Raw genomic sequence first — 21,365 nt, forward strand, 5'->3', positions numbered from 1 at the left:
TCCCTATACGCTTCAATTGTTCTCAACCGTATCCTCTCTTGGGACGCGGTTACTGAAGACCCAAATCGCTACAAAGCACACAAAATTTCATGTCAATTTGCATGCTATAAAAATAAGCTCAAAAAATAATTCAAACCAAGTTAAAAGATGTATTTTAAAACAGTTTTCACCCATTCATTTTTTTTACCTATATATTTTACTTTTTACAGCTTGACCGGTTATTAATAACATACAACCCAAATTGACTTACATATATGGAATCTAAATATCAAATTAGAGGATGAAAAATGTAACCTTGGGAACATTGACCAATTTTGGTGGAGCTTGAACAACTTCTCCAAATTTGATCTCTTCACGCTCAGGAAAGTTTAGATCATCTTCTTTTTTCGCCTTCTTGTGCTTCTTTTTCCTTTCTTCAAGAAGTCTGCATATATATTCAACTGTTATAACCGCATATTTTTCTGGGAAAAATCCTATAGCTACACATAAAGACCCTGAACTTGAACTATGAAACACACACTTTATAATATAGAAAACAAAATGTGGTTTTGGTGCCTCTGGATTGAGAAATAATATAGTATAGAAGAATAAAAGCCGTACTTTTTCTTTCGTTCCTTCCTTTTGGAACCAACTGCGCCTAACTCAGCCACAAACCGAAGGTCTTCTACCTGCTTCCTTTTCCTTTTCTTCTTTTTCTTTTCAGTAGAAAAGTTGTCTGTTTCATGAGTATCTTCAATCTTTGACTCGGAAGAAACAGAGTCAAGTTTTTCCTTCTTAGGAAGTTTCTGCAAACAAAATATGCAGAAAATGTTTATCCCATATGCATATCCGACAGTACTAAGAATCTTTAAATATATATTTAAACCAAAATCAGTGTAGAGTGTTTTAGGTTTTCAGATTATTTAGGACTAAAGTAATCAAATCTGAATAAGCATGTTCTAACAAAAAAGTAAAAAACTGAGATACATACAGATTTATTAAATTATAGCAGATCGATTGTCTACTTATCTAATTATTTGATTTTAACTCCTAAAGATTTAGAAAAAAAAAATTACTTTTGCGGTTAGTCGAGTAATTCTTGGGGTCGGAATCTATAGCCTATGAAAATGATGCATCTTTAAGAAACATAAAGTTGACTTTTTGGTCAACTAATGACTCAATATCAACTTGGTTTCAAGTCTATCAATCTCAAATCCCAAAATTAACTCAATTCACTTGAAAACTTATATATATATCCCCGATTTTGAATCTAATTCAAAAATGCCCAAATCAGGACACATCAATTTAGGATCCCAAAATACAACCCTAGTCTTGAAAGAAATTAGAATAAACAATAATAACTTACATTATTATCAACTAATTTTCCAGCTTCTGAACCACCACCATGGGTCTTATTATTCTCTTTACCATCCACTGAAAACTTCCCAGACCCTTTAAAAATCAGTTCAAAAAACCAAACTTTAGAAGCCAAGAATACACAATAAACAAAATTACAGCTGAAAGATGGTTCTTTTGGTTTAAAAATCAAAACTTTATAACCCAGAAAATACACAATAAAAAATATTATAGCTGCAAGACTGTTCTTTTGGTTTAAAAATCAAATATGTATAACCCAAAAATACACAATAACCAAGATTATAGCTGAAAGATGCTTCTTTTGTTTAAAATAAATACTTTATAACCCAAGAATACACAATAAGCAAAATTACAGCTGAAAGATGGTTCTTTTTGTATTATAAACAAAACTTTATAACCCAATAATACACAATAAGCAAGATTATAGCTGAAATATGGTTTTTTTTGTTCAAAAATCAAAACTTTAGAAGCCAAGAATACACAATAAACAAAATTATAGCTGAAAGATGGCTCTTTCTGTTTAAAAATCAAAACTTGATAACCCAAGAATACCCAATAAGCAAAATTATAGCTGTAAGATGGTTCTTTTTGTATAAAAATCAAACTTTGTAACCCAAGAATACACAATAAACAAGATTATAGCTGAAATATGGGTTTGTTTTGTTCAAAAATCCAAACTTTATAATCCAAGAATACACAATAAACAAGATTATAGCTAAAAGATGGTTGTTTTGTGAATAATAATAGATGGGAAACCTGCCTGAGGAAGTATATGACATGAGTTTTCGAAGCTTAGCCGGAATAACATCGAGAGATGAACGGACCGGCGGCGGAGGTAATCGGTTCTTGCCGACGCCATGGGCTTCTTTGTAATTCTTTTCTCTTCTCTTCTTTCCTTTGCCTCCCATTTGATTTGATGATTTGATTAATCTTTCTTTTTAGGGTTTTGTTTTCAAAGGTTTTTGCTTGACTAAAGGTTGGTTCACACAAGATTATTATTATAAGTTGTAAACCTACATGGGTGTAAAGATGCGAGTTCGGCTCGTTTAACTTGTAGTAAATTCAGGTTTCGATTAAACTCGTTTCGAGCTCTATCTTTAAAACTCGAGTTTAATTAATACATAATATAATATGTGTATTATTTAGTTTTTTAATGATAATTTTATGTATAGTTATAATTATAAATGCAAAACAAATATATGATAAAAATATTAAATAAAAATAATATTTTTAGTAGACACGTTTAGGCTCTTGAGCGGGATTGAGCTCGATGAAGTGAAGCTCATGCTTGAGTTTGAGAAGTGAAGCTTGGGGTCAAGCTCGTTTTTTAAACAAGTTTATTTTAAGGCTCAAGTTTGGGTTAGAGCTCGTTTAAACACGGCTCGATTCAAGCTTTTTGTTAGCCGATCTTAAGTAGCTTGTGAGCGGGTTGGCACGTTTGACACCCCTACCTATGACGGTATTTTCATTTATATATAAAGAAACTTGAATTTTAATATTAAAAGATAATGATTCATACAGTCGATGTCGCTGCCGACAACAATATTAACATATTTGAATTTTGCATTATGAACGCTTTCCTGTCATCTCGTCTTGTTCGGTTTTGGCATCGGCCTCGGGTCCCTCATCGAAACTCTTCCCAGATCACTATAGAACATCCATCTTTATTTCCTTATGCTTCCTTCCTCTTAGTAGTTGCTTAATCTTCATCATTCACGTTCTCTCTCCTCCACATCAGCGCCAAGTCATTCCATTCCTAACCATTATTTAATCATGAAAATGCCATTCATTTATCTCGATCCATCCTTTAACCACTTTATTTTTTTTATTTTATGTTTTTACACTAAAAAAATTACATCATTTACAAAAAACCGTAAAATATAAATTCAAAATACTAAATTCCTAAAAATATGAAGTTAACCCTCCACAACGGAATCGCCAGTGTCAAGGTCATGACGTTGAACCAAAGCCGCAGCCACACACGTGTGACTATATATAATTGGTTGAATTTCATAACGTTGGTTTTCAAATCCCTCCACTTTGATCAAATTTGATGTTTGTTACAACCGGTTACACCAAAATTTGGTGACAAACGGCTTGAACTGCTGACCAAAACTTTTTTTTCATCTATCCGTTATTGTGGTCAAAATTTTGACGGATCGCCAAGATCAAGTGTTGTTGGTAGAAGGCGATGTTTTTGCTTAATTATATGCCCATAAAGAGGAAATATATATGGGTGTGTTCCTTAACATACTTTATGTAATTACAATTAAAACATCAACTGTTTATAAAATTGGTAAAAATGAAAATGTCTGCGTAACACACCAACCCGTTTTGACCCGTTATTGTTTAAGAAACTCGACAAGGGTATGGTTTTAACATCAATATACGCGGTTTTCTTTTCATTTCTACATGAGAGAGTACATGCATTACAACATAAGGAATCAGAGTAAAAATGTACAAGCTCAAGGGTCACACTCACATTCATGATGGTGTCACTTTACAAGATCAAAGTGATCAATTTTCATAACAACCATCTATTAATAGTTCATGTGATACTCATCGATATTTACCAAGCCGAGAGATATACGATTATACGACACATGTTGACCGCACACCGCCACCTTGACTTCTAGTCAACTGTTTAAAATGTTGACTCTCCCCATAACTTACTTCATGTTGCAGTCCGCTATTCTTCATCGCTTGAAACGCTTGCCAAACTCCTCTTTGATCGACGCCTGCCCCTCGGCAACCCTATGATTTTGCTTCCTGCTCGCCGAACCACTGCAGTGAACTTCACCTGAAACATCCAGGAATTAAGTTTCTGCTCCAAATTAGAACAAAATGAGGTCTTTAAAGTCTTTAAGAACAAGGAGATTAACTTACAGCGGGATTTGTGTATATTATTAATTGTTTATCCGACGTTGACACCAATAGATTAGTGTTGTCCTTGTTCATCGTCATTGCTGTTATATCTTGCCCTTCGTCAAGCCTTATCGTGTGAAATACCTGTCAAAATGTATATATGCTTTGTCATATTGAGAGATGAAAATAGAGGTAATATTAAGATAATGTACCTTAAGAGTATGTGGATCGATGAGACAAACCGAAGGAGATTGAACATCCAGTCTCTGGATTTCTTCACCTTCATTTACCTCAACATCACAATCATTTTCTGAACATGAATTTAATCCAACCAAAACGCTCCACCCGTCAAAAGAAATCTCCATGCAGCTAATGCTACAAGATTTAGGAAAATATGCACGCGCGATTAAAATCCCATTAAGAGAATAGCTCGTTAAAGCACGAACCGAGTTATTCCACATGACAACCACCCCGCGTCTTGAAATCCTAACCATATCAGCCTTCACACCATGAATTTTTCTAAGCAACCGACCTTTACTAACTGAATGAACCAAAACGTCTGAAAAATAAGAACACGAGGCAACGGCTCCAAGATCTGAATTCACACAACAATCAATTATTTCTCCAAGATGGCCACGAATGACCTGGATTGGACCCTCGATACGCCTTCTGTTGGTTTTATCTATGAAACAACTGGCAGCGGTTGTGGCACTAACTGAAGTTGGTGTGATAGTCCCTATTGGCGGCTCTGACATGCTGCCTGACCGGAACCTTGGTGATCGGTGTATTCTCCAGACTAGAACCGTTGTGTCTCGGGATCCACTCACGAGATACTTGCCATCCGGTGATAGAGATAAACATGTTACGGGTGCACAATGTCCTTTTGCTATTTCCAATGTTTTCACGCCATCGGGTGATACCAATCTGATACTGTTGTCCACGTGTCCACCTAGTAATAACTTACAATTATATATATTGCCATTTACAAAACAAGATTATTATAAAATCCATACCTGTAATAACTTCATTATTATATGTGATGGATACTAATGAAGAGCTTCTAAGCCCTGAAGCTGCATATGCATGAGCTTGAGGATATGTATATCCCCCTGACCTGGACCCACTTTTTCCTAGAAAGAAACGCATAAATCCGCCACCGCTACTCGAATTCATATTATTTTTTCCGGGTTGAAACACAAATGGCATTCCGTATCCATCGGGTGTGTTTGGGTGCCATTTATGTAAGGCTATCTTTGCTGACGGCGCATTTGTATCAACAACTACAAGAGCATCTGAAGTTGCATGTAGAGCGGACGCAGGTAAATTGCACCGGTTAGGAGATGGAACTTGATATTGTTTTACTTCTTTGGGGTTCCGAAAAATGGTCTGGTATTACATAATGTATATATAAAAGAATCAGGAAATATTGTGTACTATTTACTTATGTCTTATATACACCAAGCAGCATAAAGAGTTAGTTACCTGCATATGAAGAACATCTGAAAGTGGCATCTTCCTAATATGAGGGACTGCCAAAAGACGTGACGGTGTTTGTCCAAAGTAAGGAACTTGATCTTCGACAGCACGCCGTTGGACCTTTTGCCAGTTTTTATTAAGAAAATAATAATAAGAATGTTAAATCCAATAACTAGTATTGCATAAAACTGCATGGATTAACCTAATGTCTTGAATGAACTTCAATATTCATGGGACTTACTGGATCCTGAATTTTGTCTATATCAACAGCCCCGTCATAAGTGGCATAAAAAAAGACATTGTTTTCCGAAATAGCGTCTTTCCCTTGTTGCTTGTACCTAAATATCATACAAAAATCATATAAAAAATTGGACTCTTTTTCCTAGATGGGAAGATGTTAGGCTAGAAAATTTTTTCAGAGGCGCTAAATTAGATCCGTTTACTTATCAATAGATCGATTCTGGTTGTTTTTTTTTAAATCTTTTAGAGTTAATTACATAAATAGTTCATGTGGTTTGGTTCTAGTCACACCTTTGGATAAGTTACTTTAAATTTTGTAACAAGTTTGGGTTCTATCACTAGCTTGTGTAAAAAAAATCTATTGTTTATGTAAATGACTAAAATACCCTTTGAACAAGCTATAGGTTTTACAGTAATATTTTTGGACGAAGTACCTCGGGCCCGGTTCAACATGTGCAGAACGATTACCCTCATTGGCCCGTTACCCACCCTACTGGACCCACTCATATTATCACCTATAAGTTTAATGAAAGAAATCTTACCCGAATATGAGATCAATCCACTCATGCAAATTTTCAGATACATATTCACTCTCAAGAGCCATTCGATGCCTATGCATGAAATCGACAGGGTTTTCGGCCCAAGGAGGAAGCTTGACACAATCTGAAAACAGGAAACAGTATATTACATATAAAGATATCTTTTAATCTGAAACTGACAAAATTATTTGGAGTATGTACCTAGTTTATCTCCAGCTTGCGTCGTACCAAAGTTAATTGAATTCTCATTTGTCAAAATCTCTGGAAGGTAAAACATCTCAGGGACCTTCAATATAAAAAAGTCACAAATAAAATTTAAATATATGATAGGAATAATATTTATAATAATTAATTACAATCTGAATGTAGAAACAAATATACAATAAAAAAACTTGTACCAGTTCCTTTACATCATTCATGTCCTCTAGAACTCCATTCCAAGTAGCACCGATATCTGAAAACATTCGATCAGCATGAGCAAACTTCCCCCCTTGTAATCTAACTGAAAGACTGGTAAACGGTTCGACTCGCATGAGATAATACAACACCTGTCACAATAAACCAAAAGGTTACGAACTTGTGCAAAATATGAAACCATAAGGAAATTATTGGAAAACATACTGTCCCAGCCGTTGAGTAATGTGAATCGTAATGGTACTTAGGTATCACTGGATCATTAAAGCTGGAATACTTTTCCTGGAACTTTTTTAACCGGTCATCGTTTAATGCCCCAATTGGCTGCAAAAATAGTGTAAGTTAGAAAGGAAAGTAACTCTTTATGTTAAGTTTATGTGGCATACTTTTAAAAAATAAAAAGATTAAGGATACCACCTTTGAAAGATCCCGGTAAGACAAGGGATTGGAAAGATCCAGATAAGTTGATTTGTAATCCGAAAGAATCCATGGGAAAATGGGATACTGCATTGAAATTTGAAGTTATAGCTTAATCCATGACAATATTAATAAAATTAATATCAAATATCTTAATCCACCTGGGTAATGTCGTTATAACTACGCCCAGCCAATGTATTGAGCTGCATTAAATACTCAAAGTTGCTAATCTGTAACAGAAATAGTTAGGAACAGTTATTACTCCAATCCAAGATACAACATGGTGAATGTAAGTGTAACAAATGATGAATAATGCTCGATATTCTATTTTCTTAGGTACCTCCCAGCGTGACCAGCGTTCCATAAGTTGAGTCCGTTTGAGAAGTTTCTCAGGTCTCTAACACAAAGAGAAAAGCATTGTGACTTATTAAAAAAACGAGACCCCGTTTTCTATTTAGGAATATCCCGTGAAATTCACAACATTTACAATTTTTATAAGTTTTCACCTAAATGAACAATAATCTAAACTTCTTAAACAATTTAGTTGGTTTTATGCATTAATACACTTCACGAGATTTTAACTCGTTCCGGCACATTTTCGTTTCACTGTTTCTTTATCGTACATGTTCAAACCATTAAGTAATCACTTCAGGTTAGAAAAGAACCTGATTCGCCAAGTAGACAGTGTTCAAACGTGGAGGTCGTGCGTGGATAATAGCTCGATACGCGCTCATTCTAGCCTCGGGATTCTGGAAAAAGTCAACAAAGCAATTGAGTTACAAGCTGAAAGTCAAAGGTTTCAGATTAAGTTTTCACATAATATAGTTGCATAAAGAAAAAAGTTTACCCCGAAATCAAAAAAGAAGTTCGACCGATCAAGCATAAATAACTCGAGAGCACTTCTCCGTAAGAGATACCTGTAACAGCAGTACAACTGTAAAACTAGTTGAAACAGTTAGATTTAAAGGTAGACAAAATAGCCAGAAGAGAATATTTACACAAAATATAATACATTTAGAAACTAAGCCATATCTAACCCGAGTTAGTTAACCGAATATGTTGAAAATAATTTAATCAATTTATCTAACCTCCTACTGTGTATTTGATGAAGAGAAGCCATCAACCAGCTCCGGTCCTTATCTTCAACTTTATCTTCGACTTTTTTCTCAGATTTATCGACAAGAAAATTAATTCTCCTAGTTGTTATCTGAGTAAAAACATGCACACATATTAAATTTTAACTTGTCATGCAGTCCTAAATGCTAAATAAGCTTATTTATTCAATATTACCTGAAATTTTCCATATCGAACTTTGAGTGGGCGAACCATGGATGCAGGAAGCTCAGCAATAATAATTTCACAATGTTCACCGGGAAGGGCGCCTGCTCCTGATGGGCTCTGTGAAAGATCTTGATAATTCGAAACCTGAGGTTCAGTAGAATCCACTGGGACCTGTAAGTGTTGCTCAGCAGTTACAGATGGTCTTGTTTGGATATCTTCATATAACCACATATCATCCGTGTTAATCTCCATGCTCATAACTGCATTTCGTTCATCATCCTCATTTGTTTTTTCGGTTGACAGAGATTTTAGAGCCAAAATTAAGTTTTCCTTATCACGTTCCAGCTGCGTAGGATCATCGTGGCCAATTGCAACACCGGAATGATCTGTGCCCTTAAAGTCCCTCCTTAAACATCTATGCATTCTTGAAGAACTTTCCATGTAATCTAGTTTCCAGAAAACCTATGACGAAAACGGTTTAACTTTCTAGATATTTACAGCTTTGTTTTTAGTATATATAAAAAGAGTCTATAAACATGACAGAGGCTAGTAGCATACTCGTTTAGGATTGCAAAGACTTTTACTCAGTAATCCAAAAATATTGTCGCTCTCGATCAAATAATGTATGAGTTTACGCCACACACGTCTACCAGTACATATACGAAGCCGGGAAACATAATCCACGCGAGAACGCCTATCAACCTAACAAATAAAAAATCAAAACTACACCTTCGTTTATTTTGAGAAAAAACGTAAGACAGAGTATACGAGCCACGAGGATATATACCTCTGATCGTTGCATGTTTCTAGCAAAAGCTAAACTTCCAACAAGAAGAGCAACAAATTTATACGATAATGCATTGAAATCTTTCCCGTAAACCGATTTTGAATCAACTGATTGCAAGCATTCCATCCAGGCAGTCCCCATTGCTTCAGAAACATTCCACCTCATCATACGTTCCATGTCGCCTTTACGCCGCCTCTGTGCAGAAGTGGCCATTGCCACAGCACACAAGCCTCTTCCAGACCCGATTTTTGCGTTTCTTTCAAGATCACGAGCAGCAGCTAACGCTGTTGCACGTGCAGCAGCTTTACCTTTTAAAGCAGCGTCTGAATTGTCGGATGATCCTATGGAATTTTGGAAGCTTGAAAATGTATGAAGTTTTGCTGATTTTCTGTCGAGTAAGCTAGACGAGTCACGCTTTAGATGCACGTTTATGATGGGTGTAGGGGCGGAGTTTTCACCGCCAGAAGCACCTGCAGCAATCATGGCCAGTGCCATTGCAGCCGAGGGTGATGCAAAAGTAGCCGCCCAGCCCGGTGTGATCATCGCAAGAGCACTCTAGTCACACAAATTGCATGTGTCATATATTTTTCCAAAATAAATGAGGAAAGAATAAGATAAGGAAGATAGTAAACCTCTATAGGTGTTGACTCGGCATCAAGAACCGGGTCCTTGACAGCAAGCGGATTGCATCCATCTGGAGGAGAAAGTTGATAAATTTTGGCCAAAAGAGGGCGCCACCTCCTTATTATTGCCACGAGAGGCGGGACAACCGCCTCTAGATATTGTTTCCTTATAGGGAGCCTGTCTTGGCTGATAGCATGCCATACCTGTACACATTCTGCATATTAGTGATCTACTATATAACAAAATGAATAGTCTAATAACAGAAACGAACCTCAGAATATAAAACACAGGATGTCACCAATACTCTCTGTCTCTTTGACTCGGAAACTGCCATTTGCAAGATGGGAGAAAGCACACTGCTCATCATACATGAGAAAATAAGTTACTTTATTTTTTAAAAAGTTGCAGAGTGATAGTGAAGGTATCTATAATTAATTCTATACCTCCATAACAATTCTGAACTGGGATGCATCGTGACAGTTCGAGGACTGCTTCGTAAGGATGACGTGGCACTTCCATGTTCTCCGTGTAATCTTTCAGACAACACATCATCAACAGTAACATTACTCTTCATACTCATACCATTTTCACCAACATCATCTTCCCTCAACGAAAGAAGTGTCATACGAAGCATGCAAAAAAACGGTTGATCACTGTCCAACAAATGATAAAGTGATGACAACCCGCTCAACCCTGCACCCGAACCGCCACTCATACCGAGCCCATCACTGAACCCGGATTCGTCTAACAACAAAGCTTGTAACAAGGAGACACATTTCTTTACTAACGGAAGTTCAACCCAATTACCGTTTAAATCTTTCTCTAAACAAGATTTCCACGATTCCCAGCCGCTGCCACCGCCTCCAAAGTGAGGCGCGTTTGGAGGCTCATACCATAACTGGCTTCTGTATTCCCATCCTTGGGCTATATCTATCACACAACTTCCATATGACACAAAAGCACAAGAAACTGAGTCATACGGTTCAGCTACTGCTGCAGCTGTAATTTGTTCCGCCCCATTATCATCAGTCGTTGAAGCAAGAACCTGATTGCCGTTTATCGAGCTAAATATTTTATTCTGCAGGCGAAAATGATCTTCCACGAGCATTAACAAAACAATTGCATTTTCTACCAAAGCCTCTGACAACTGATAAGCATTCTCTACTTCTGTCTTAGAAACCTCAGGCGGTAATCCATATGATCCCACGCCAGCGGATGCTGCAGCAATAATTTGCGTCTGCACCCAAAAACAAAACAAATTATTTCAAAATCAACATAAAGGAAAATGTCATAAAAACTGTAAAATGTAATCACCTGAACCCGCAGCTCTCTGGCGGTGAAATCCAGCAACTCACCCAAAAGCCTTCTCTTAAAGATGGATAATGATTTCTCAAGTCTACCATTACAAGACAATCAAACACTTAAAAAAAATTAACAGAAGAAGAAACAATAACTGTTGCACAAGACATTAAACCACTTTTTTCATTTGAAATAATGGTGATACCTGGCCCGTTTCTCTTTTGCGCTCGATCCGTGTGCCATTGAAAGCCATTCTGCACAATGAATTGTAGCTTCAATATCCTGTCAAGGGAAAGTATGACGAAACGATATAAATGAACTGATACTGCTTGAAATTTTGAACCATGTATACTTCAAAGAAAATGAAAGTAAACAGGAACATAATGTTTTAAAATCAATAGTTGTTTTATTAGTACATTGGAAGTCTAGAAGAAATATTAACCTTCCATCCATCCTTCTCGCGCAATGAGTGCTCTAACATGATAATGAGGAAACTGTGTATAAGGTCTTCAACTTCTTTTATGCTTGAAGATGATGTCAAACCATTTGTCTCCGCCATCTGTTTTGATATTTGCAAACATTTTAAAGATTGAAATTTCACCAAAAAGCAACATTCTTAATTTTATTTATTTTAAGACCGGAATGTGACCTCATGATTAGATATAAGAATTTCCAAGAGCCACTCGGGCCATTTCTCCATTTTAGTGAGACTGACCCGGTTTTCTGAATGACTGCAAGCCAAAATCAGAAGATCCTGAAATCAAAAGGAGAAGCAAATACTAAATATAAGGTATGATATGCATTTTGTTACAAGTTTATAGTTATAAGGTAGTACCTGTAGTGCTCGACTTTGAAAAGTCTTCGTTGAATATGGTAGTGAACGCAAAAGAACCAACAAGAGTTCTAAATGCTCAAATCGATGTTGTGGATCATAAAAATTCATTTCCTCGTCTCTAGATGATGATTTTAACTGCAACGCGAAAAAATAAATCATATTTTAAAAAACACCCATTTGACTAGTCACCAAGTCGGCACATTTTGGATATACAACATACCGAGGCACTCAATAAAGCCGTGTATACATTCCCGGTCATGAGTCTGTTTGGTGCTACTTGCAGAGTCTTTTGTAGAGCATAATGTATAAGTGAAACTTTATCATCAAACATACTACCCGCACCCTCAAGCAAACCATGAAGATTACCCGTAAGATCATGTGGAGCATGAGACCCAAATTTTAGATGACCCGAGATAACTAAAGCCCCAAAAAGCCCGATGATCGCCACAACAATCCCATCACTTTTATCAATATTATACACATTATTCCTTGCATTTTCAGCGCTAATCGAAAACCTTATGCCACCCAAGTTTTTGATAAATAAACTCTCGGAAGCCGACACTCTGCTTCCTATACTAGATGCCATGCCAATGCCAAGGACACTATTACGGTTATGAGGATCATAAAATGAAAATTCACTTCCGTTCAAGGATCCTGCATCGTCCGTTTCAGGCCAACTTTCGCTATTATATCGCGAGACTGACAAGATATCGTCATCGTATTCAGGTACATCATGATCACCAACTTTCGCTTCACGTTGCAATAGGACTAAAAGTGTTTCTAGGCCACCACATGATAAGAAGGCCTCTGAAAAACTATCGGCTCTAGAAGTATTCGGTTGTACCACCAGTCTATATATCAGGTGTAATGCCCTTGCAACCTGGATGGATATATTTTTATAAATTTCTATAATTAATTCAGTCATTATGTTTTTCTTAATAAAGTTAGAATATAATGTTATTTTTCTAAAAGTAATACTACCTGGTTTGGTTGTGGACAATCAACCAAGAATCCAAGCAAACACCGAATATCATTAACCGCCATTGGAGGCGGAGCCGCCACCAAAAGAAGTTCGATAACCGCCAAAAGCTCATCAACCAAAGCATTCACTTCCCCAATGGGGCGTGGCCCCCCGTCAATAGAAAACGTGTTCATAGAATCTTTTTCATGAACAGTCCAATAACATCTCCTGCAGCCATCAAGAAGTGCTTGTATAGCTTTTGCATCACGCATTACAGACGATTCGGTGAATACCATATCCGCTAAAGATGATAAAAGCTTCTTTTGTATCCCATAACTACATAAGCTCCAAATTTTCAAATCCAACAGCAAAGTACTAAAAAGTTGTGTCTTTAGTGTCACATTATCCTTCTGGGATTGACATATGCTCACAACCGCAGCGACAATTTCTTCATCTGCTACTGAATGCTTTGCAGCATCGAGTGAAGATAAAGTTTTTAAAAGATATGTTAATATTTTTGATAGAACCTCGGGCCCACGTGTTCGGCATAACTCGTTGCTGTTTCCAAGGTGTCGGATTGCTACCGCTATGATTCTGAATATTGGAGCAGCGAGAGCTGTAGTGGCTAAACATGATTTAATGTTTCCTTTTTGGGGTTCTAATGTATCATGATCAACTTTGCTTACTACAAATGGAAGTAAAGACATTGGGCCTCCGTACGCTAGGGCCCACAGAGCATCAGTGGGCCTCATTCGTGTAGTTACAGGTACGTGCCCAAGTACTTCAGCAGATCTTTGAAGAAGCCCTGAAATGTTTATCAAACAATAAATCCAACAGTTCAGTTTAACATAATCTGAAATATATATACAAAACCTGAAGTCCCGGAAGGGGAAGCATCTGGACAATTACGGCCCGTTAGCAAACTAGGATGATAAAGAAGGTGAAGGTGTGCTGCAATATCGGCATCCAAACGAGCACTTTCCTCTTCAATACTTGCCACATGGACATCAGTAGACAACCACATTAATCCTGCAGCATTCCCAAATGAAGGGATTGAATCAGGGCCCCTAGAAGCCAACCTCCCAATCATATCGGGCCCTATAGGCTCTTTAAAAATATATATCGGGCCCAACTCAGCAAACAACGGGAACTTTCGCGAATTCTGTTGCAAAGCAGCCATTGCAGGTGGTGGATTAGTCCCAATGCAGAAGAAGGAAAGTGGTTTATTAATGCGAGGTAAATCAACCGGACGGCTTTCGTGTAACTTCCCATCAACATATAATCTTAATTCACTATTTAAAGTGTGCTCCAAAGCAATAAAATACCAACATTGTGATTTAAAAGCATAAGTAAAATAAACAGTTGCTTTTGGCCCTTTTCCACCACTGCTTTCAACCACCAAAAACTGAGCATGAAAATACGCCTCGATACCTTGATTATCCGAAGATATAAAACTAAAAATACAAGGTTTATTCTTCGCACCGTCGTCTATTGAAAAGTTGCTCGATTTGGATTCAGCATCTGCTGCAGCAAATGACTCGATAAAAATCCACATGGCAAATGCATAGCCCTTTGGGAACGGCCAACGGCCCTCTCCCGGGCCAAGTAAACCCGAGCTTTCACCATCAAACTCAAAAGAAGTTTGTGGGCCCCGTGACTCCTTGCCACTTAACGCCTTTTCTAACGAAAGCATTAACCGTAGACCCCATGGAGTCTTAATCATTCTCTTAACTAACCGAAACCACATATTGAGATCCGCTACACTAACCGAATGACCCGCTAAATACTGTAAACACGAGCATAACGGTGAACCGTTCCATTTCATTTGCTTTGTTGACCCAACATCATCAAGAAATATCTTTTCAGCCGTTTGCAGAAGAACCCGTGTCAGGCCCGCTGCACAACACATGGCCCGGTTTCGTGTACACACTCGTAGAATAGTCCGTAACCCACGAACCATTCGGGTCCTGGGGGACATGAACCCGACACTATCGGTCAACCAAGGAAGCCAAGGAAGAATTTCACCCGAAATGACGGCAGCTTGAGTATTCTTCATAACTCTAGGTATGCTATCACCATCATCTTCTTCTTCAAAAGATTCAACTCCTCCCATTGTTGTAAGAAGTGTATCAACCAACATATCAGCAATACCGTCTGCGTCGACTCCTTCTCCAAAACTCTCTGCACCGCTCACAATATTCTTCATGGTGTCCATGCTTTCGGTCTGGCCCATGATTGCAGAATCCACTAGACGCAGGATTTCTGTATGCATATCTTCTTGTGTGACGGGTGGCTTCGGTTTGGGCCTAGGTGATGAAGGAAAGAAACTTGATTGTTGCGTAGTAACATTATAGGGCGAACGAGGGTGGTCTTGATCTAGAGGATTAATATTATGATTTGAAGAAGAATCAAAGTGATCGAATGCTTGAGTACCATTGTTAGACTGATGATTATATCCATATGGGCTCATTAGATCATCCAGATTGTCTCGATCTAAACACGCCAGCTCCAACATTGCATCGATATCATCCTTGATGATCCCACCAGTATTTACTTTCTTAAGATTATTATTATTAACGCGGCTTGAAGTGGATGGTTCCGCTCCCGTTTGATCATCATCCATGGTGTTGTCACTTTTTTTTAATTAGGAGTTATTAAGCAACAAATCAATCTTTATTTATACATAATCACCACCTGACTGCAGACATTAGTTTAGAAAATTAGTTTATATAATAATTAGTTTAATGCAAGTAGAAGCAATTGTATGTTATGATCATATATAATGCAAAGCATAGAAACCCTAAATGTAATAAATAAATTAATGTCATACAGAAATTAATATGAAATATGAATTTCAAAAGGCATGCATGGTTTTGTTGGTGTATGAATGAATTATATATTATATCACGTAAAGCATATATTAATAACCTGCCTAATTATCGTTGTATATTGAATTGAATGCTACCATGCATGATCGATGATGTTGGTAGCAAGCACATACGGACGGATCCATGCATGGAAAATTCAGTTTGGTGGGTTTTTGGATAATTATATAAAAATTAATCATCCGAGGATGAATCTGACCGACCGGCGATGTTGCGTTCATGCGAACGTCAAAATGTTGTTGTTGGTTTCAACGGTTTAATTGTCTCGTGAAACAAAACCAAGATTTGGGGGATTTTAATTCATTCATCGTCAATTTCAAACGCATGGTTACATTTTCCAACTATTGAATTATGTTTTTTGAATAATGCTTACAAGAAAATTACGTACTTTTTTTTTTGTTTCTTTTTTCATTTACAAAAATGTGTATTAATTATTTTCCTTTACTTATTTTCTTTTTTAACACATAACACTCAAACTGCACATTACCTCATTATTATTTATTATTTTTCTTTTAACAAAAATAAAACAAATAAATTCATTAAATTAAAGCACTCACTACGCTTGCTCTAAGGTGTCTCCCGTCTGACTTAGAAGTCGAGGTTTCTGTAAGGTGCATGCGTTAACAATTTAAAAAACAAAGAAAAATTTAACTGAAGGCCTTTCTTTATTGCCTTTTAATTATGATCGACTATACTTAACATGTTACTTGTTAGCGTTGATTGCTTTCACACCCCACACTTTTCGAAAGGGATTAATGTGATCGACTAATGCAGTAACTTAGCAGCAGAAGCTTAATATTAATTTATTTACCAAATGTCTTAGTACCACACTAAATTGAAGTGCACACAAATGACAAAATACAGATTGTCCATATATAAACTTATCCACACAATATATATACAGAAAGTTGGACTCAATCTTCAAACACGAGCCTTCACACAAAAGCCTCTAGCCTTTGGGTTTCCCTTCCTTAATACAATCCACTTCAACAACCACCTAATATACATGCTTAAAGGACATACGTACGTTGGTTTACACTAATTACATCCCATTTGATCCATAAAACACGTACCCTTGTTTACGTATGAGATTTGAATTATATAAAACACATTATACCTTTAAGAGTCCCAAGGCTATATTAAATACATACACTGTATAACATATATAATTAGTTTTACGCATTACTTGGTTGTATTGAATAGGCTCATCATGATGAATATAAATCAATACTTGTGTATAGACATGCAAATGCAATGAATACAATACAACACATAATTCAAGGTTTTCATTTTTGCATGTATTTCAGTTTAGAAAGAGTTAATATCAACTCACTTTTTTTGTTTTTTTTTTGAAGCTAAGACGTTGAAATATCTCGGTTCTCTTTATGGTACTCTAGCTTAGTGTTTATATCAAGTATTGTTAATGTTGGTCTCATATAACAAAAACATGTAAAACTATCAAATATATAAAGGCTATTAAAGTTCTTCAAACCCCAATTACGTCTCACCTTTCATATCTCCCTCTATCTTTCCCGTCCCAATCTATTTGTTTCTCATTCTTTTAAAGACATACATATGTATGATAAGAGAAAGATAAATATATGCATGCCTTTATACTTTAAAAACTAGTAAGACACATGACAAAGTTGTATATAGACTATAGAGCATGAAAATTGGTAACAATTTTTTTTTTTTTAAATGATGAATTTATTTTTTTTGTGTTTAGGCCACTACTCTCTCTAAATTTGGAGAGTCTCATTGCTCCACTCTGGGCAGACTATATTGTTTTAACCGGGTCCACGTTAGCTTCAGAATTTGGCTTGGACGTTCCCTCGGGAATGCAGATACCAGGAGATCACGATTCAACCAACAATCAAGAACATAACATAAATAAGAATAACAAGGAATGAAACCCGAAATACAAATTTTATTGATCGAACAAGAAACGATCTTTATTATACGAACAACGTTGTTGCAAGACACTTACATCGACATCTATTTATAGGCATCATCATGGCGGTTATATAACTACCTAGTACTTATATAACTAACTTTATAACCGCCTAATATTTACATCAAGACCCTCTAACTTACAAATGTTACATAAAACACCTTAAACTATACTTTGTACTAATTACAAAATTGACCCGCAACATTTTATCAAACTTGATCACACAATTAAGGCTAACAGGGAAACCACACCGCCGACTGTCACTTGGCAGACATTGTGCCGTCGTAAGAGCATAATTCTTTGATATAACACATGGTGGAATGAAAACCCGAATAAACTCGGGAATCAAACTGACAACATGACAAAGCTGTATTGCATCTAGAGTCTAGAGCATGAAAATTGGTAAGAAAATGAATGTAAACAATTATTGTACACCCTTTAAAACACAAGCAAGTCAAGTTGCAAAGAGAAAGAAAAAAGATAAAAAGTACCAAACAAGACACAAACAACCCTTTATTGTTAAGGACGCAATGGAACTCACTTATTATTATTATTATTATTTCAACTGATCTTTTTCTCTCCAAACCCACAAACCAACCATGGCCGGCGGCGGTGGAGGAGGACCTGATAGTAATAATAATATTATTAATATCAACACACCACCACCACCAGCAAACGGCGGCGAGTTTCTTCTCCAACTCCTTAAAAACCCACCTCAACACCCACGTCCTCCGACCACCCAACCACCACTCCCTCACGACCCCGCCGTCTCACCTTTCCCGCCACCACCATTCTCTTCCCGACATACCCTCTTCCCCCATCCTCCTCTTCCGCAGCATCATAATAATAATTACTTCAATCAGGGAAACCCTAACCCCAGTCTCATCAATCCAAACCCTAATTGGACTGCTGCTAATTACATCCACGGTCAACATCAGGTCAACGATCAAAACGTGCTTGATTATCTATCAAAGCCTGGACTTATTCACAGCAACCAACACCAGCAGCTGCAGCAGCAGGAGCAGGGGCAAGATCGGCATAACAAGCTGGTTTTCGGGTCTTTGCAAGCACCAATAATGCCGAAAAAAGCAAACTTGGATTACGATTTGGCGAGTATCGAACAGCATTTGTTGAGGGAAAGAGAATTGGCCATGGGGAATACTAGATTGAATGGTCCCGGTCCCGGTCCGGATGTGGAGTTAATGCAACATATGAAGCTTAGCTCATTGACTTTTGGCAATTACATGTCACCTGAAGCCGTGAAGCGGATGCCGCCACCAGGGTTTTCTAGCAGTTCGAGGACGAGGATTCCGGAACATAGTATGCAGAGGGATGTTGCGAATTCGGGGGAAAGATTGCAATTTGGGGGTAGCCATTCGGGTCCATCGAGAGGAGATGTTGAAGTGGTACATGACCCGAGTGAGAACAGATCGATGAGCAATGGGGCTGACTCAGGGGATTTGGATGATTTAGAGGAACAGGTTGAGAATTTATTGCTTGAAGACGGAACGGATGACAAGGGTGATGTAAAGACGGGTCCTAAATCAAGAGATAAGGTAAATCATAAATGTTTACAAGACTTTAAAGATGTTCTTTTTGTTACACATGATTACTTATTATTTGTGAGTTTATTATCAAGATATTGGATATAGATTAGTATAATTAGTTAAGGTCTTAGATTTGTTTCCCTTTTCCATGCTGACATTATTAACAAGCTTTGAACTTTACTAGATAAAACCGAAGCTGAGTTTGTAATGATTAAACTGAATCTGTATGCTTGTTGTCTTAAAAAGTTAAAAGCCTTTTTGCATGTTTGTGTATGAGTTTTAGTACTTTCGAGCTTTATTTTTAAATCACAATTTATGATCAGGAATACAGATCAGATAAAAGGGGGCAATGGCTACTGAACCAGAGAATGAGAAACCATAGAAGTCATATAGAATGCCGGAGGGATATAAACATGCTAAACGATCATTTTCTTGAAATTTATGAGTCTTTGATACCACCAGAAGAAGAAAAAGAGAAGCAAAAACAGCTAATGGCTTTATTAAATAAACATGTTACAAATGAATGGCCCAATGCTCGGTTATTTCTTTACGGATCTTGTGCCAACTCATTCGGGTTTCGTAAAAGTGACATCGATGTTTGTCTTGCAATGGGGGATGATGACGTGGACAAAGCAGAAATCTTGTTAAAGCTGGCTGACATTTTGAAATCGGATAACCTTGAAAATGTTCAGGTATGTTATCTATTCTGTTTCTAAAAAGATTACTCGTTCTATTTCAGGATTTGATTTACGCTTCATTTTGTAGGCGTTGACTCGTGCCAGGGTTCCCATAGTGAAGCTTATGGATCCCGCCACTGGAATCTCGTGTGATATCTGTGTCAACAATTTGCTTGCTGTTATAAATACAAAACTTCTTCGTGATTACTCGAAGATAGATCCGAGACTGCGACAGCTGGCGTTTATTGTTAAACATTGGGCAAAATCCCGAGGGGTTAATGAAACTTATCAAGGGACCTTATCTAGCTACGCGTGGGTTAACCGTTTATGTCTCTTTTTATAGTTTACTCTTTTGTTATGATCTTAAAACTGTTTTTATTTAATTTCAGGTACGTTTTGATGTGCATTCATTTCTTGCAGCAGCGAACGCCTTCTATCCTTCCGTGTCTTCAGGTTTTCTTTCTTTTCTTTTTTCTATTTTCCCATTTATGAATCTTTATAAAATGTTGGATAATGTATTGTTTTATTAGGGAATGGAGACAACATATAAAGTAAATGTGGACGATGTTGAATGCTCTTACTTTGACCAAGTCGAGAAGCTTCAAGGTTTTGGGTCCCGTAATGGTGAAAGTATTGCTCAATTGGTTTGGGCGTTTTTTAACTACTGGGCTTATCGTCATGATTATACAAATGATGTCATATCTATACGTATGGGATGCTTAATAAGGTTGGTTGCTAATTTGAAACATCTCATATATTATTTACTAATTACCGTTAGGTTAATGGAAAGTTGATTATTTATACATTTGTAAATGTGTATAGCAAACGGGAAAAAGACTGGACTAGAAGGATCGGGAATGACCGTCATCTGATTTGCATAGAAGATCCGTTTGAGGTATCTCACGATTTGGGCCGGGTTGTGGACAAACGTAGCATTCGGGTATTGAGAGAAGAATTTGAACGGGCTGCTGAAGTTTTGCAATATGATACGAATCCTTGTGTAAAGCTTTTCGAGCCCTATATTCCCAATTAATCTTTTCCCTCTATCCAAGTACAATGGTGTTAGTTGCTAGTAAGTAATCCTAGACTACAACTTGTAAATCCATGTTGGTGTTTTTGCATATTATTTAGGCTTTTGTAGCTATGGATTTGATCTGAGTATTCATATTTACGTATTTAATTTGTTTCTGCTATAATGTTTTCGTTTACAT

At 37.0% G+C, this 21,365-nt stretch overlaps 2 protein-coding genes and 1 pseudogene across 3 annotated transcripts; 1 reads left to right on the forward strand and 2 right to left on the reverse strand.

Moving 5' to 3' along the window:
* Positions 1 to 5: 5 nt before the first annotated feature.
* On the reverse strand, positions 6 to 2,298 carry LOC143594589 (uncharacterized; the record flags this gene model as incomplete). Its single annotated transcript, XM_077073855.1, has 5 exons — positions 1,970 to 2,298; positions 1,346 to 1,431; positions 601 to 785; positions 295 to 424; positions 6 to 68 (listed from the first exon to the last, which is right to left on the reverse strand). Coding segments are annotated over exons 1-5 (759 nt in total), but the record flags the coding sequence as incomplete, so codon positions are not given.
* A 1,743-nt stretch (positions 2,299 to 4,041) lies between these two features.
* On the reverse strand, positions 4,042 to 15,736 carry LOC143594591 (BEACH domain-containing protein C2-like; annotated as a pseudogene). Its single transcript, XR_013146363.1, has 29 exons — positions 13,968 to 15,736; positions 12,354 to 13,899; positions 12,134 to 12,268; positions 11,948 to 12,052; positions 11,741 to 11,848; positions 11,504 to 11,580; positions 11,314 to 11,395; positions 10,443 to 11,236; positions 10,271 to 10,355; positions 10,008 to 10,202; positions 9,376 to 9,930; positions 9,147 to 9,290; positions 8,598 to 9,050; positions 8,396 to 8,514; positions 8,155 to 8,224; positions 7,973 to 8,056; positions 7,648 to 7,704; positions 7,469 to 7,537; positions 7,308 to 7,394; positions 7,098 to 7,214; positions 6,875 to 7,024; positions 6,678 to 6,762; positions 6,480 to 6,600; positions 5,939 to 6,035; positions 5,704 to 5,817; positions 5,235 to 5,607; positions 4,434 to 5,170; positions 4,243 to 4,365; positions 4,042 to 4,156 (listed from the first exon to the last, which is right to left on the reverse strand). The product of XR_013146363.1 is annotated as a BEACH domain-containing protein C2-like (transcript).
* Positions 15,737 to 18,505: 2,769 nt separating this feature from the next.
* Positions 18,506 to 21,350, forward strand: LOC143594592 (UTP:RNA uridylyltransferase 1-like). The gene is made up of 6 exons (XM_077073857.1): positions 18,506 to 19,486; positions 19,801 to 20,169; positions 20,243 to 20,466; positions 20,544 to 20,607; positions 20,685 to 20,881; positions 20,977 to 21,350. The coding sequence occupies exons 1-6, from the start codon at positions 18,530 to 18,532 to the stop codon at positions 21,185 to 21,187; spliced, it is 2,022 nt and encodes a 673-aa protein (XP_076929972.1). The 5' UTR covers positions 18,506 to 18,529; the 3' UTR covers positions 21,188 to 21,350.
* The last annotated feature ends 15 nt before the right edge of the window (positions 21,351 to 21,365 follow it).

This window comes from Bidens hawaiensis, unplaced genomic scaffold (genome assembly GCF_021521415.1).
Source record: "Bidens hawaiensis isolate Kalapana, Puna unplaced genomic scaffold, B.hawaiensis_p1.1 tig00043974_1, whole genome shotgun sequence".
Classification (NCBI taxonomy): Eukaryota; Viridiplantae; Streptophyta; class Magnoliopsida; order Asterales; family Asteraceae; genus Bidens; species Bidens hawaiensis.

Bases quoted from the DNA above. Each gene is read 5' to 3' on its own strand.
- LOC143594592 (XM_077073857.1), top strand. From the start codon at position 18,530: ATGGCCGGCGGCGGTGGAGGAGGACCTGATAGTAATAATAATATTATT. The intron at 20,170-20,242 runs GTATGTTATCTA...TTCATTTTGTAG, and splicing joins ATAACCTTGAAAATGTTCAG to GCGTTGACTCGTGCCAGGGT. The intron at 20,882-20,976 runs GTTGGTTGCTAA...AAATGTGTATAG, and splicing joins CGTATGGGATGCTTAATAAG to CAAACGGGAAAAAGACTGGA.